Source organism: Tachyglossus aculeatus, chromosome 1 (assembly GCF_015852505.1).
Source record: "Tachyglossus aculeatus isolate mTacAcu1 chromosome 1, mTacAcu1.pri, whole genome shotgun sequence".
NCBI lineage: Eukaryota > Metazoa > Chordata > Mammalia > Monotremata > Tachyglossidae > Tachyglossus > Tachyglossus aculeatus.
In genome coordinates, this window is record NC_052066.1 from 68,195,187 (window position 1) to 68,211,964 (window position 16,778).

A 16,778-nucleotide genomic window follows, 5' to 3' on the forward strand; every position below is an offset into this window, starting at 1 on the left:
TGGCAACATATAGAGACAGTCCCTACCCAGCAGTGGGCTCACAGTCTAAAAGGGGGAGATAATAATAATTATTATTAAATAATAATAGTAACAATAATAATAATAATGATATTTGTTATGTGCTTTTGTGCCAGGCAGTGTTCTAAGCACTGGGGTAGATACAAAGTAATCAGGTTGGGCACAGTCCCTGTCCCACAAATAATAATAATAATAATAATGATGGCATTTATTAAGCGCTTACTATGTGCAAAGCACTGTTCTAAGCGCTGGGGTAGATACAAGGTAATCAAGTTGTCCCACGTGGGGCTCACAGACTTAATCCCCATTTTCCAGATGAGGGAACTGAGGCCCAGAGAAGTGAAGCGACTTGCCCAAAGTCACCCAGCTGACAAGTGGCGGAGCCGGGATTCGAACCCATGACCTCTGACTCCAAAGCCCGGGCTCTTTCCACTGAGCCACGCTGCTGCTCTAAGGACTCACGGTCTTAACCCCCATTTTACAAATGAGGGACCCGAGGCCCAGAGAAGTTAAGTGACCTGCCCAAGGTCACGCTGCAGAAAAGTGGTGGAGCCGGGATTAGAACTAGGACCTTTGGACCCCTAGGCCCCGGGCTGTAGTAGACCACGCAGCTTCTGTGTGGTTATTCACATTGGAAAACATCGAAAAGAACCCTTAAACTTTATTTTTATTGAAATTACGTGCTCAGGTGGCTTTTTTTTCTCCCCGTGGTCCACAATTTTACCAGCAGTCCTTAACGTGAAAGACGAGGAAGAACACAGTAATTCTCAGTGGAAAGAGCCCGGGCTTTGGAGTCAGAGGTCATGGGTTCGAATCCCGGCTCCGCCACTTGTCAGCTGTGTGACTTTGGGCAAGTCACTTCACTTCTCCGGGCCTCAGTTCCCTCAACTGTAAAATGGGGATAAAGACTGTGAGCCCCCCGTGGGACAGCCTGATCACCTTGTAACCTCCCCAGCGCTTAGAACAGTGCTTTGCACATAGTAAGCGCTTAATAAATGCTATCATTAATTAATTGATTAATTACGTAATGCCAACAGGAACGATTTTCCAAGTGTCGTGTAATTTTGGTCTTGGGAAATAGCCCCTTGTAAATCAGATTGTTTCTGACTGTTGCTAAATTGTACTTTCCGAGCGCTTAGTGCAGTGCTCTGCACACAGTAAATGCTCAAGTGCTTTGCACCTAGTAAGCGCTTAATAATAATGTCGGTATTTGTTAGGCGCTTACTAGGTGCAAAGCACTGTTCTAAGCGCTGGGGAGGCTACAAGGTGATCAGGTTGTCCCACCGGGGGCTCACAATTTTAATCCCCATTTTCCAGATGAGGGAACTGAGGCCCAGAGGAGTGAAGTGACTTGCCCAAAGTCACCCAGCTGACAAGTGGCGGAGCCGGAATTCGAACCCATGACCTCTGACTCCAAAGCCCGGGCTGTATCCACTGAGCCACGCTGCCGCTCTAAGGACTCACGGTCTTAACCCCTTTTCCAAATGAGGGACCCGAGGCACAGAGAAGTTAAGTGACTTGCCCAAGGTCACGCTGCAGAAAAGTGGTGGGGCCAGGATTAGAACTAGGACCTTTGGACCCCTAGGCCCCAGGCTGTACTAGACCACGCAGCTTCTGTGTGGTTATTCACATTGGAAAACATAGGAAAGAACCCTTAAACTTTATTTTTATTGAAATTACGTGCTCAGGTGGCTTTTTTTTCTCCCCGTGGTCCACAATTTTACCAGCAGTCCTTAACGTGAAAGACGAGGAAGAACACAGTAATTCTCAGTGGAAAGAGCCCGGGCTTTGGAGTCAGAGGTCATGGGTTCGAATCCCGGCTCCGCCACTTGTCAGCTGTGTGACTTTGGGCAAGTCACTTCACTTCTCCGGGCCTCAGTTCCCTCAACTGTAAAATGGGGATAAAGACTGTGAGCCCCCCGTGGGACAGCCTGATCACCTTGTAACCTCCCCAGCGCTTAGAACAGTGCTTTGCACATAGTAAGTGCTTAATAAATGCTATCATTAATTAATTGATTAATTACGTAATGCCAACAGGAATGATTTTCCAAGTGTCGTGTAATTTTGGTCTTGGGAAATAGCCCCTTGTAAATCAGATTGTTTCTGATTGTTGCTAAATTATACTTTCCGAGTGCTTAGTTTAGTGCTCTGCACACAGTAAACGCTCAAGTGCTTTGCACCTAGTAAGCGCTTAATAATAATGTCGGTATTTGTTAAGCGCTTACTATGTGCAAAGCACTGTTCTAAGCGCTATATATGTTTGTACGTATTTATTACTCTTGATTTATTTTACTTGTACATATCTATTCGATCTATTTTATTCTGTTAATATGTTTTGTTTTGTTGTCTGTCTCCCCCTTCTAGACTGTGAGCCCACTGTTGGGTAGGGACTGTCTCTATATGCTGCCAAATTGTACTTCCCAAGCGCTTAGTACAGTGCTCTGCACACAGTAAGCGCTCAATAAATACGATTGAATGAATGGGGAGGCTACAAGGTGATCAGGTTGTCCCACCGGGGGCTCACAACTTTAATCCCCATTTTACAGATGAGGGAACTGAGGCACAGAGAAGTTGTGACTTGCCCAAAGTCACACAGCTGACAGTTGGCAGAGCTGGGATTTGAACCCATGACCTCTGACTCCAAAGCCCAGGCTCTTTCCACTGAGCCACGGTAGCTTCTCAAAAGTTGAATTTCTCACAAATGCCATCATTATTACTATTAATAAATACGATTGAATGAATGAATGGGGAAGCAGCATGGCTCAGTGAGAAGAGCCCGGGCTTTGGAGTCAGAGGTTAGGGGTTCAAATCCCGGCTCTGCCAATTCATTCATTCATTCATTCATTCAATCGTTTTATTGGGCACTTACTGTGTGCAGAGCACTGTGCTGGGTGCTTGGGAAGTGCAAGTTGGCAACATATAGAAGCGGTCCCTACCCAACAGTGGGCTCAGAGTTGTCAGCTGTGTGACTTTGGGCAAGTCACTTAACTTCTCTGGGCCTCAGTTACCTCATCTGTAAAATGGGGATATGACTGTGAGCCCCCCCCAGCCCCCGTGGGACAACTTGATCACCTTGTAACCTCCCCAGTGCTTAGAACAGTGCTTTGCACATTGTAAGCGCTTAATAAATCCATTATTATTATTATTATTAAGTACTAGTGAACGTCATGAAATTCATTGTCATCATCATCATCAATCGTATTTATTGAGTGCTTACTGTGTGCAGAGCACTGGACTAAGCGCTTGGGAAGTCCAAGTTGGTAACATATAGAGACAGTCCCTACCCAGCAGTGGGCTCACAGTCATGAAATTCATTGTCATCATCATCATCAATCGTATTTATTGAGCGCTTACTGTCTGCAAAGCACTGTACTGAGTGCTTGCCCCGCCATCAGGAAACAAGGAAAATGTTTCCGTTTTAAACTCAATCTCTTTCTCAGGGTTTTCTCCTCCTCTCCCTCAAACAGTGAGGTTTCCTCAAGGCTTAATTTTGGGGCCACTTCTGTTCTCCATCTCCACCCACTCATTCATTCATTCATTCAATCGTATTTATTGAGCGCTTACTGTGTGCAGAGCACTGTACTAAGCGCTTGAAGCGGTATTAGCTCTCCCCCTTTTAGACTGTGAGCCCACTGTTGGGTAGGGACTGTATATGTTGCCAACTTGTACTTCCCAAGTGCTTAATACAGTGCTCTGCACACAGTAAGTGCTCAATAAATACGATTGATGATGATGATGCCAGCGGCTGGCACGGATCCCCAGGGTGGGTGGAACCAGAACGAACATGTTTGCGTTTGGAATGATTTGCGACTCAACGCTCAGTTTGGGAGGGGGAAGCAACCTTTCGAAATGACAGGGGCACACCCAGGGCCTGTCGATTTGGTTCCCAGACTCTGCTGATCCTTATTTCCCTCCTAGAGAGGGCCACATGTGAGTAGTCCCGCTTCATGACAGCGTTAGGTCTAGTACAGTCCGATTCACGCTGTGTAAATGTTGGCGTTTCCAGACGTAAGTGGCGGTTGAGTCTCTCGGTCTAGGCACGAAGACTTGGGGACCGAAGGCCCGCGTGAAGAACTCGGTGATAATCCTGGTACTCCTAAAGCGCTCTGTGCCGGCTTTGCACAAAGCGCTGGGGTGGATACAAGCAAACTGGATTTTTGTCCCACATGGGGCTCGCAGTCGCAATACCAGTTGTACAGATGAGGCCCAGAGAAGTGAAGTGATTTGCCCAAGGTCACCCAGCAGACAAGTGGCAGAGCTGGGATTAGAACCCATGACCTTCCTTCTGACGCCCAGGCTCGTGCTCTAGCCACTAGGCCGTGCTGCTTGGGGTTTGAGCAGCGCCGTTTGCAAGCCCTTATCCCTCCCGGTCGTGTTCCCAGAACCGACTAGATGACTGCATCAGCATCCTTTCTGATCTGCCAACATCTTGCCTCTCCCCACTTCACTCCTATACTTCACTCTGCTGCCAGGATTATTTTTCTATAGAAACGCTCTGGGCATGTTACTCCCCTTCTCCAAAACCTCCAGTGGCTGCCAGTCAACCCACGCATCAAGCAAAAACTTCTCACCCTCAGCTTCCAGGCTGTCCATCTCCTCGCCCCCTCCTCCCTCACCTCCCTTCTGTCCTTCTCCAGCCCAGCCCGCACCCTCCGCTCCTCTGCCTCCGCTAACCTCCTCACCGGGCCTCGTTCTCGCCCGTCCCGCCGTCGACCCCCGGCCCACGTCCTTTCCCTGGCCTGGAATGCCCTCCCTCTGCACATCCGCCAAGTTAGCTCTCTTCAAAGCCCTATTGAAAGCTCACCTCCTCCAGGAGGCCTTCCCACACTGAGCCCCCATTTCCTCTGTGCCTCCTCCCCTCCCCATCGCCCCTACTCCCTCCCTCTGCTCTACCTCCTTCCTCGCCCCACAGCACTTGTGTATATATGTACATATTTATTACTCTATTTTATTAATGATGTGTATATATCTACAATTCTATTTATTTACATTGATGCTATAATGCCTGTCCACTTGTGAGCCCACTGTTGGGTAGGGACTGTCTCTATATGTTGCCAACTTGTACTTCCCAAGTGCTTAGTACAGTGCTCTGCACACAGTAAGCGCTCAAATACAGTTGATTGATTGATTTTGTTGTCTGTCTCCCCCCTTCTAGACTGTGAGCCCGTTGGGTAGGAACTGTATTTGTTGCTGAATTGTACTTTCCGAGCACTTAGTACAGTGCTCTGCACACAGTAAGCACTCAATAAATATGATTGAATGAATGAATGAACCTTAAGGAGCTCGCTTGCCCAGGATATTTGTCAATTTGGCCATTGAACCTGGGTAAGAGGCAGCTGGGTTCCTAGCCATTAATTCTGGTATTTTAAAAATGCTTTTGTCCACGAGGACTCCCTGGGCTGAACAGAATTTGGCCTCCCACACACCATTAACTCGGTTATGTGTCATTACTTGCAACAGTTACCCGTTCTCTGTATGTTCTGTGTATATTCACAGGTATTTCTCTGTAGATCAAGGTGCTTCTGTACCTGAATGTATACGTAGCACTTTTTATGTGTGTCCATGGTACTCGCTTTTGAAAACTTAGATGAGTGAGAAGCTGAACTCCGTCTTCTGTTAAGCCCTCTTCGTTTCTAATGGAGAGCCATGCTCAAAGAGGATATTTGCTAAATTCTTTGCAACTAGTACATTGCAATTATGTTCTACCCTCCTTGTTCTTGATCATATCAAACTGTTGGAGATGTTATCTGCGTGAACTCTTGCTTCAGTTTTCTTGGCCAGAAGGATACAGCAGTCAGCAGTATATCCTGGGTTGTGTCCTGCTTCGTGTGCATTCATTCAGTCAGACGTATTTATTGGGTGCTTACTGTGTGCAGAGCACTGTACTAAGCGCTTGGGAAGTACAAGTCGGCAACATATAGAGACGGTCCCTACCCAATAACGGGCTCACAGTCTAGAAGGGGGAGACAGACAACACAACAGAACATGTAGACCGGTGTCAAAATCGTCAGAACAAATAGAATTAAAGGTAGGTGCACATCATTAGCAAAATAAGTAGAATAGTAAATATGTACAAGTAAAATAAATAGAGTAATAAATCTGTACAAATATATCTACAAGTGCTGTGGGGAGGGGAAGGAGGTGGGGGGGGGGGGGATGGGGAGGAGTGAATCGTGTTATTCTTGGAGTAGAGAATTTCCCTAAATGAAAATCCACGTAAACTAAATCTGTTGGCCTGGAAGGAGGGCATAATAAGAAGCAGCAGTGTGACCTAATGGTTAGAGTACAGGCCTGAGCGTCAGAAGGACCTGGGTTCTAGTCCCAGCTCTGCCACTTGCCTGCTGGGTGACCTTGGGCAAGTCACTTTACTTTTCTGGGCCTCGGTTTCCTCATCTGTAAAATGGGGATGAAGATTGTGAGCCCCACACGGGACAAGGGCTGTGTCCAACCTGATTGTCTTGTATCTACCCCAGCGCTTAGAACAGTGCCTGGCACCTAGTAAGCACTTAGCAAAGGCCATAAAAGTGCGTGGGAGTGGCATCCATCCATTGTGGACACAACACTTTCTTCAGCTTAGCCATGGAAAAATGCTGTTATTATGTGTATTTTTGGGTCTGACCCTTCTCCTTGTATCAGGTCACCTGCTGGAAGATTTGTACATCATCATCATCCTCATCAATCGTATTTATTGAGCGCTTACTGTGTGCAGAGCACTGTACTAAGCGCTTGGGAAGTACAAATTGGCAACATATAGAGACTGTCCCTGCCCAACAGTGGGCTCACAGTCTAAAAGGGGGAGACAAAACCAAATATACTAACAAAATAAAATAGAATAGATATGTACAAGTAAAATAAATAAATAACTAGAGAAAGTACAGTATTGAAAACCTCTATTCCCTCCCCAGCTGGTCTGTATTAGCCCTGCATGTAAATAAACTCACTATCTCCCACCATTCTGAGCCCACTGTTGGGTAGGGACCGTCTCTATATGTTGCCAACTTGTACTTCCCAAGCGCTTAGTACAGTGCTCTGCACGCAGTAAGCGCTCAATAACTACGATTGAATGAATGAATTCTGCACACATTGAGTGCTCAATAGATGCAATTGAATGAATTCCATCCCTCTGTAGACTGTGAGCTTGTTCTGGGCAGGGAATGTGTTGGTTGTTGTATTGTGCTCTCCCAGGTGCTTAGTACAGTGCTTTGCACCCAATAAGCACTCTGTAAATACTATTGAATTAATTCCATGCCAACTGCTGTGTCTTGGCCTCCTCCCCCGCCTCCTCCTCGTTATCATCAGTGGTATTTACTGGTACTTGAGTGCTTACTGTGTACTGTACTAAGTGCTTGGGAGAGTTCAAAAGAGTTAGTAGACACCAGTGGATAGAACACAGGCCTGAGAGTCAGAAGGACCTGGATTCCAATCCCGCCTCTGCCACTTGCTGCTGGCTGACCCTGGACAAGTCACTTGACTTCTCATTGCCTTAGTCATGTCATCTGCAAAATGGGATTAAGACTGTGAGCCCTCTGGAGGGAGTTGGGTGAGCTTGGAATGAGGACAGCAGCATAACCTACTGGAAAGAGCAGGGGCTGGGAGTAACAGGACCTGGGTTCTAATCCTGACTCTGCCACTTACCTGCTGTGTGGCCCTGGGCAAGTCACTTCACCTTTCGGTGTTTCAGTTCCCTCACCTGCAAAATTGGGGGTTCAGCACCTGTTCTCTCCTATTTAATCAATCAATCAATCAATCAATCGTATTTATTGAGCGCTTACTATGTGCAGAGCACTGTACTAAGCGCTTGGGAAGTACAAATTGGCAACACATAGAGACAGTCCCTACCCAACAGTGGGCTCACAGTCTAAAAGGGGGAGACAGAGAACAGAACCAAACATACCAACAAAATAAAATAAATAGGATAGAAATGTAATAAATAGGATAGAAATGTAATAAATAGGATAGAAATGTAATAAATAGGATAGAAATGTAATAAATAGGATAGAAATGTATTTAGACTGTGAGCCCCAAGTGGGACCTGATTATCTTGTATCTAACCCAGAGCTAATGAATCAATCAATCAATCGTATTTATTGAGCGCTTACTGTGTGCAGAGCACTGTACTAAGCGCTTGGGAAGTCCAAGTTGGCAACATACAGAGACAGTCCCTACCCAGCAGTGGGCTCACAGTCTAAAAGGGGGAGACAGAGAACAAAACCAAACATACTAACAAAATAAAATAAATAGAATAGATATGTACAAGTAAAATAAATAAATAAATAGAGTAATAAATATGTACAAACATATATACAGGTGCTGTGAGGAAGGGAAGGAGGTAAGATGGGGGGGTGGAGAGTGGGACTAGCTAAGTACAGTGCTTGACACTTAATGTGCTTCGTAAATATTGACACCTGTCCACGTGTTTTGTTTTGTTGTCTGTCTTCCCCTTCTAGACTGTGAGCCCATTGTTGGGTAGGGACCGTCTCTATATGTTGCCAACTTGTACTCCCCAAGCTCTTAGTACAGTGCTCTGCACACAGTAAGCGCTCAATAAATACGATTGAATGAGTGAGTGAATGAAATACTGACCATTCATTCACTGTCGTATTTATTGAGGGCTTACTGTGTGCAGTGTTAGCGCTTAGAAAGTACAATGCAGCAATAGATAGACAATCTCCGTCCACTACGGGCTCACAGTCGAGAGCAGGGAAGATGGGCATCTATACAAGTAAACGGGCATCAATATAAATAAATAGCATTATACATCTGTATATAATTGCTGCGGGGTGGGGAAGAGCAAAGGGAGTGGGTTGAGGTGATGCAGAAGGGAGGGGGAGCCGAGGAAAAGGGATTAATTATGGTGGCAGAGGGAGGAGCAAAGGAGGAGAGGTAAACCTGGAATTGTGCTTGGAGAATGCCACCCTTTCTCTCCCCTCTCCCTCCTCCCACCAATACTCCAGAGCACTGGTTGCCATGGGAGGCAGGACTTGAGGGTGATGGGTTGGAAATCCTAGGAGCCCATGGAAGCCATTGGCAGCATTCAAAGGACGATTCATCCCCCCGAGAACCAGAGGAAGCCCCTGGCCTTGCGGAAAGTGCCGTCGACCTTATCGAGGACTCCCCAAGGCAAGAACCGGTGCTTTTCCTATCTTTAACTGTGGCCGAAAAAGTACTTAGAGTCTTCTGAGGGGGTGCGATAGAAAGAAGGTTTTCTGTCTTGGAGGGGGATTTGAAACGCAAACCAGTTTCTCCGCATTTGTACAAATGCTTTTTCTCTACGTGGCTAAATCCAAGGCAGAGAAGCAATGCGGCTTAGCGGAAAGAGTACAGGTTTGGGAGGCAGAGGGCCCTGGGTTCTTATCTGGACTCTGCCACTTATCTGCAGGGTAACCTTGGGGAAGTCACTTCACTTCTCTGGACCTCAGTTATCTCATCTGTAATGTGGGGACTAAGACTCCGAGCCCCATGTAGGGCACATACTGTGTCCAACCTTATATAAATAATGTAAGAAATCATCAATCATATTGAGCGTTTACTGTGTGCAGAGCACTGTACTAAGCTCTTGGGAAGTACAAATTGGCAACATATAGAGACAGTCCCTGCCCAACAGTGGGCTCACAGTCTAAAAATAATGTTGGCATTTGTTAAGCGCTTACTGTGTGCAAAGCGATCAGGTTGTCCCACGTGGGGCTCACTGTCTTAATCCCCATTTTACAGATGAGGTAACTGAGGCTCAGAGAAGTTAAGTGACTTGCCCAAGGTCACACAACAGACATGTGGCGGAGCCAGGGTTCGAACCCATGACCTCTGACTCCAAAGCCCGTGCTCTTTCCACATAGCCACGCAGCCCCAGCCTTCTAGACTATGAGCCCACTGTTGGGTAGGGACCGTCTCTATATGTTGCCAACTTGTACTTCCCAGGCGCTTAGTACAGTGCTCTGCACACAGTAAGCGCTCAATAAATACGATTGATTGCCCCAGCACTTAGTACAGCGCCTGGCACAAAGTAAGCCCTTAACAAATTCCATAAAAGAAATAATAGTAAAGCACCAAACCCAACTTCTCAGCATGGGCAATGCCGTGAAAAATGGTTTAGATATAGGGACAAATTCCCCTCTAGAACCTGGTTCGAAACGTTCAAAATGTTCTTACCCGTGGCCGACCAGAAACTGTACTGCGAAGAGTTGTCCCAAATCGAAGAATAAAAGGATTAGTGAATGCAGACAAAAAGTGGAAACTGGCAGGGGCTTCTTGCCTTGCTTGCTGTAAAATGATTTGGCCGACCATCCGTTTCCTGGCGTTATTTAGAATTTTTTGCCGATGTGCTTCCAAACGAGAACTTAGTTTCGGCAGCTCTATTTCTTTGTCCTTTTCCCCCGTTCTTTCACCATTAGTGTATTATTCGATGTTTGGGTTGTGAGGTGTTGGGCCAAATGACCACAGAAATTAGTTCATCTTCTGAGTGCTCTTCGGCAAGTGTCGGCCTTTCTCTTTGCTGCCCAACCACTTAAGCGCTTAGTACAGTGCTCCGCACACAGTAAGCGCTGAATAAATACAATTGATTGATTCTTCTTCCTGCAAGTTCATATCTTAGAGTGGTGATTTAGAAATATAGTAAAAAAATAATCACTCATATCCGCATCTGATTTCTCCCTTCCCCCAACTGCCACTTTGGGGATTCACATCACCTAAACACTTAGGTATCCACATCGCCATCCAGTTCCACATTGTATTTATGGGTATATCTTTGCACTTTATCTCTTCCTCCTACCTGTAATTTTATTTTAGTGTCTGTCTCTCCTGCTAGATTATAAATAATAATAATTGGGATATTTATTAAGCGCTTGCTGTATGAAGCAGCAGATCTAGTGGAAAGATCGCGGGCCTGGGAATCAGAGGACCTGGATTCCAGCCCCAGCTCTGCTATGTATCTGCAGGTCCAGTCACTCTCTGTGCCTCAGTTCCCTCATCTGCAAAATGGGGATTAAATGCCTGTTCTCTTTCCTAGACCGTGAGCCTCATATGGGACCTAATTATCTTGTATCAACTCCAGTGCTTGGCACATAGTATACACTTAGCAAATATTATTTTATTGTTATTAGCTAAGCACTGTACTAAGTGTCCCGCCTCCGCCACATGTCTGCAGTGTGACCTTGGGCAAGTCACTTAATTCTCTGAGCCTCAGTTACCTCATCTGTAAAATGGGGATGAAGACTGTGAGCCCCACGTGGGATGACTTGATAACCTTGTATCCTCCTCAGCGCTTAGAACAGTGCTTTGTACATAGTAAGCGCTTAATAAATGCCATTATAAAAAAAAGTGTCAGGTAGATGTAAGATATTCAGGTCCCACATGGCCTTGTTCAAGTTCTGGGCCTCAGTTACCTCATCTGTATAATGGGGTTGAGACTGTGAGTCCCACATATCAACCCCAGCGCTTAGCACAGTGCTTGGCACACAGTAAGTGCTTAATGAATACCATCGTTGTTATTATCAGAGGTAGTAGACACTTTCCCTGCCCACATGGAGTTTATAGTTTAGAGAGGGAGATGGACATGAAAATAAATTGCTGAGAGAGGACTAGGAAAGTGTGGAGATACGTACTTAAGTGCTGTGGGGCTGGGGGGTAAAATGAATAGCGAGTGTAAGGTGAAAAGATAATGATAATGGCATTTGTTGGGCATTGTTTATGTGCCAAGCACTGTTCTAGGCAATGGGGGGGATACAAGGTGATCAGGTTGTCCCACGTGGGGCTCACAGTCTTCACCCCCATTTTGCAGATGAGGGAACTGAGGCCCAGAGAAGTTGAGTGACTTGCCCAAGGTCACACAGCTGACAAGTGGCGGAGCGGGATTTGAACCCATGACCACTGAGCCACGCCGCTTCTCTGCATAGGCATTTTAGAAGGGGGGGCCAGTGGGAAGCAGTGAAGGCAAACCAGGCTCTGTGTCTGTCCCCTTCCCCTCCCCATTCCCAGACTTCCCAGACAGCTTGTCTGGCCGGCAGGGAGGGGATGGGAATCTGGGAGGATCCATACTCGGGTGCTCCTGCAGCGGTTCTGTAAACTCAGCTCATTACGGGCGGGGAATGTGACTATCTTTTGTTATATTATAATCATAATAATGATGATATTTATTAAGTGCTTACTAAGGGCCAAGCACTGTTCTAGGCGCTGGGGGAGATACAAGGAAATCAGGTTGTCCCCACAGGGGGCTCACAGTCTTGATCCCCATTTTATAGATGAGGTAACTGAGGCACAGAGAAGTTAAGTGACTTGCCCAAGGCCTTCTTCCCCTCCCCACAGCACCTGTATATATGTTTGTACAGATTTATTACTCTATTTTACTTGTACATATTTACTATTCTATTTGTTTTGTTAATGATGTGCATTTAGCTTTAATTCTATTCGTTCTGACGACCAGACTAGACTTCTAGACTGTGAGCCCACTGTTGGGTAGGGACCGTCTCTCTATGTTGCCAACTTGTACTTCCCGAGCGCTTAGTACAGTGCTGTGCACACGGTAAGTGCTCAATAAATAAGATTGATTGATTGACTTGTTGTCTGTCTCCCCCATCTAGACTGTGAGCCTGTTGTTGGGTACGGACCGTCTCTATATGTTGCCAACTTGTACTTCCCAAGCGCTTAGTACAGTGCTCTGCACGCAGTAAGTGCTCAGTAAATACGATTGAATGAAGCACAGGGACTGTGTCCTACCCCATTTGCTTGTCTCCACCGCAGCACTTAGTACAGTGCCCGGCACATAGTAAGCACTTAACAAGTACCACAGTTATGAACAAATACAGTTATTATGGGGCTCACAGTCTAAGTTGGAGGGAGAACAAGTATTGAATCCCCGTTTTACAGAAGAGGAAACTGAGGCACAGAGAAGTAAAGTGACTTGCCCAAGATCACACAGCAAATAAGTGGTGGAGCCTGGAGTAGAAAGCAGATCCTCTGATTTCCAGGCCAGTGCTTTTTCCACTAGACCACACTGCTCTTTGAAGGCAGGAGTGATGTCCACTAATTCTGTTTTACTGTCCTAAGCGTTTAGAGCAGCGCTCTGCACTTGGGAAGCTCTCAACAACTGTCGTTTGTGGGTTTTTTTGTTAGTTTTTTAAATACCAAAGCTTCAGCTAAATATGTATACAGGATACTAATGAACCCTTTACCCAGATAGTCCCACCAGGAATTTATTTGGAGAGTGTGTTTTCAGTAAAGGTAAATGTGTACTTTGACTACTGTTTAAAAACAGGAACTCTGCTGTTGTTTAGTTGTTAATATCGCCAAAGTTATGTATTTTTGTGACTATAAGATTCATTTTGCTATGAGCTGGGATCCCAAAGAGAACACTGCTTTACACAATGAAGGTTTTTAAAATAATAATAATAATAGTGGTACTTGTTAAGCTCTTACTACGTGCAGGGGTAGATACAAGTTTATCAGGTTGGATATAGTCCCTGGCCCACATGGGGTTCATAGTCTGTATAGGCAGGAATAGAGTTTAATCCCCATTTATAGATGAGGTAACTGAGGCACAGGGAAGGTCACACGGTAGACAAGTGGCAGAGCCGGAATTAGAACCAGCTTACAAACACTTAGTACGGTGCCAAGCGCTTAGTACAGTGCTTTGCATTCATTCATTCATTCAATCGTATTTATTGAGTGCTTACTGTGTGCAGGGCACTGTACTAAGCGCTTGGGAAGTACAGTTCGGCAGCAGATAGAGACGGGCCCTACCCACCAACGGGCTCGTGCTTAATAAATACAATTGAATAGAACCCAGGTCCTCCAGTTCCCAGGCCTGGGATCTTTCCATTAGGTCACGATACTTTTGTTACTATGTTTGGTTTTGTTCTCTGTCTCCCCCTTTTAGACTGTGAGCCCACTGTTGGGTAGGGACTGTCTCTATATGTTGCCAACTTGGACTTCCCAAGCGCTTAGTACAGTGCTCTGCACACAGTAAGCGCTCAATAAATACGATTGATTGATTGATACTGCATTCATAAAGATTGTGTTCAGGTGCTATTGCTTCACAGCTAGCACCTACATTCCAAAGCCAGTTTTAATCCTGAACTTTGCTTTGGAGAGATGACGGGGTGCAGCATCCACATAGTTATCCCTTCTCTGCTCTGACCCCAATTTGTGTGGCATCTGCTTCCCTTCACATGCTTAGCCACGAAAACCACTCTAGTCAGTAGGATTGGGCATCCTCCTGTACTCACTCTGGGTGCGGCAGACACAGAAGTAACCACCCCATTTTCCCGTTGCCCTATTTGGGAATGGAAAGGAGAAAAAAATAGTATCTTTTAGCTTCCAGTACCGTCTCTTCATTCAGGCACCACCATTTGCTTCTCGCATGACCTTGGAACCGCTCTGGGCCTGTTCTGTAAAATGCGGTAAAACACCTGTTCTCCCTCTCAGATTGTGGGATAGTGATTCTTTCTGATGGGAGTGTACCTACCCCAGTACTTAGCAAAGTTCTTCATCAATCGTATTTATTGAGCGCTTACTATGTGCAGAGCACTGTACTAAGCGCTTGGGAAGTACAAATTCTTGGACACATAGTAAGTGCTTAATAAATACCTTCCGAAAAATAAATGCTGTGACAGCCAAAGCGTTTTGCTGGTCCTTTTTACTCTGCCAGTCATTCAGTGATCATTCACTCACCTAAGCAAAGCACATAGTAAGTGCTTAATAAATCCCTTCCGAAAAACAAAATGCCGTGACAGCCAAAGCGTTTTGCTGGTCCTTTTTACTCTCTGCCAGTCATTCAGTGGTCATTCACTCACCTAAGCAAAGCACATAGTAAGTGCTTAATAAATCCCTTCCGAAAAACAAAATGCTGTGACAGCCAAAGCGTTTTGCTTTTCCTTTTTACTCTCTTCCAATCATTCAATGGTCATTCACTCACTTAAGCAAAAGGGTTTGCTTCCCCCAAAACACTGTGTCATCCTGCACACCGGTTCCCAGATTCAGACTCACTTCGCTTGGCAAAGTCTTTGCATTCATCGGTCATTAGGCTGAAAAGTCCTGGGCACGGAGAAAGGGCTTTCCAAATCCTACATTATAATACTATAGGAAGAACTATTTTTTTAGTGTCCTCACGCAGCAAATCAATTTGTTTTGAGCCTCGTGGACTTCTCAGTTCTGGTTACCGTAGCGTGAGTCTTGTCTGTAGCGTTAAAATTTTGGTCTGAACCGAACTCTGCGTGACATTAATTATCCGGGATTCTTTTTTGGGCTCCCCCTCTGCCTCTTCCCGCCGCCCCGCCTGCTCCTTACTCCTCCCTGATGGTTCCTCTTGCAGCCTTGGTATGCTGTACCTCCATATGTCCCATCAGCTCCATAATGTATATTTCTGGTGGATGTACACGAAAAAGCCACTTGGTCCCCAGGTCGGTCATCAGGTCACTCATCGCTCACGTTGTTGAATGATGCTGTAGTCGGATGTTCGGAAAGAGCGACTGGCCTCAAGGTCCATAGCAGGCACATTCCTAGTAAGGTTTCTCGTGCCGATTGGTTTGCAACCTAGTTTCCGTATTATCTCGCTCGACAGCTCTGTCCCTCCTTTATTGTCCTTCATCGAGAAGCAGCGTGGCCTCGTGGAAAAAGTCTGGGAATCAGAGGATACGGGTTCTAATCCCGGATCTGCCGTATGTCTGCTGTGTGACCTTGGGCAAGTCGCTTCACTTCTCTGGGCCTCAGTTCCTTCATCTGTAAAATGGGGATTAAAACTGAGTCCCGTGTGGGACAGGGACTGTGTCCAACCTGATTACCTTGACTACCTTAGGCTGAAAAGTCTTGGGCACAGAGAAAGGGCTTTCCAAATTCTACATTATAATACTATAGGAAGAACTATTTTTTTAGTGTCCTCATGCAGCAAATCAATTTGTTTATAGCCACCGTGGACTTCTCAGTTCTGGTTACCGTAGCGTGAGTCTTGTCTGTAGCGTTAAAATTTTGGTCCGAACCGAACTTAATCAAGCGCCTGACCCCAGCGCTTAACAGATACCACAATTATTATGATTAATTATTATTATTATCGTCTGAGCTCCCGGCAACTTTTGGGTTGTGGGGGTCTCATGTCTCTTGTCTGACTGAACAGATGGAATGCCATGATGCCTTGGAATCTGCAGCCCGAGCAGAGGGTCTTTCACTGGATGTCTCCACACATTCCCAGCTGAGAATCCTGGATGAAGGGCATCCCAAGGGCAAATACCATCATGGTATAAGCGCACTGAAACCCTTCCGGACAACCTCCAAGTAAGATAGTCTATCGGACCGGCTGTATACTTCAGGGAGCACCCTTAGTGTTCCGGAAAATGTCCGATCCCAGTGGTGTTCCCGGGTAGTCTTGGAGAAGAGTTTGTTTAAAACCCAGAGCTTTTGCTTTCTGAAGAGTGTGGAAGTGGTTCTCTGACTGTCCTCTGAGTTTGGCTGTCTTTTTCCCCCCTTCTCCTTAGGCACCAGCACCCGGTAGACAACGCTGGACTCTTCTCCTCTATGACCTTCTCTTGGCTCACTCCTTTGGCCCGCAGAGCCTACAAGAAGGGGGAGTTGTTTATGGAGGATGTGTGGTCTCTGTCCAAGCACGAGTCTTCCGATGTGACCTGCAGAAGGTAGGAGTCTCCGGTCTGTCCTCGTCTCAGCGTACCGGACTTTGAGGGCCTTGAGAGAGGAGCCCCGGGGGCCGTCGGTCTGAAGCCTACATCCCTTTTGTTTTTCTAAAAGTCGAGCTCTCCTGTATGGGGAGGGTGTCCGTGGGA

General features: G+C 46.1%; 1 protein-coding gene across 3 annotated transcripts in view; it reads left to right on the top strand.

The window, feature by feature from the left end:
- Positions 1-16,778, top strand: part of ABCC5 (ATP binding cassette subfamily C member 5) — a 144,960-nt gene that overhangs the window by 30,726 nt on the left and 97,456 nt on the right. For all 3 annotated transcript variants that reach the window (XM_038744451.1, XM_038744460.1, XM_038744468.1), the window contains exons 3-4: positions 16,118-16,275; positions 16,476-16,631. In XM_038744451.1, the coding sequence (XP_038600379.1) occupies positions 16,118-16,275; positions 16,476-16,631 (314 nt within the window). The remainder of the gene's footprint in view (positions 1-16,117; positions 16,276-16,475; positions 16,632-16,778) is intronic.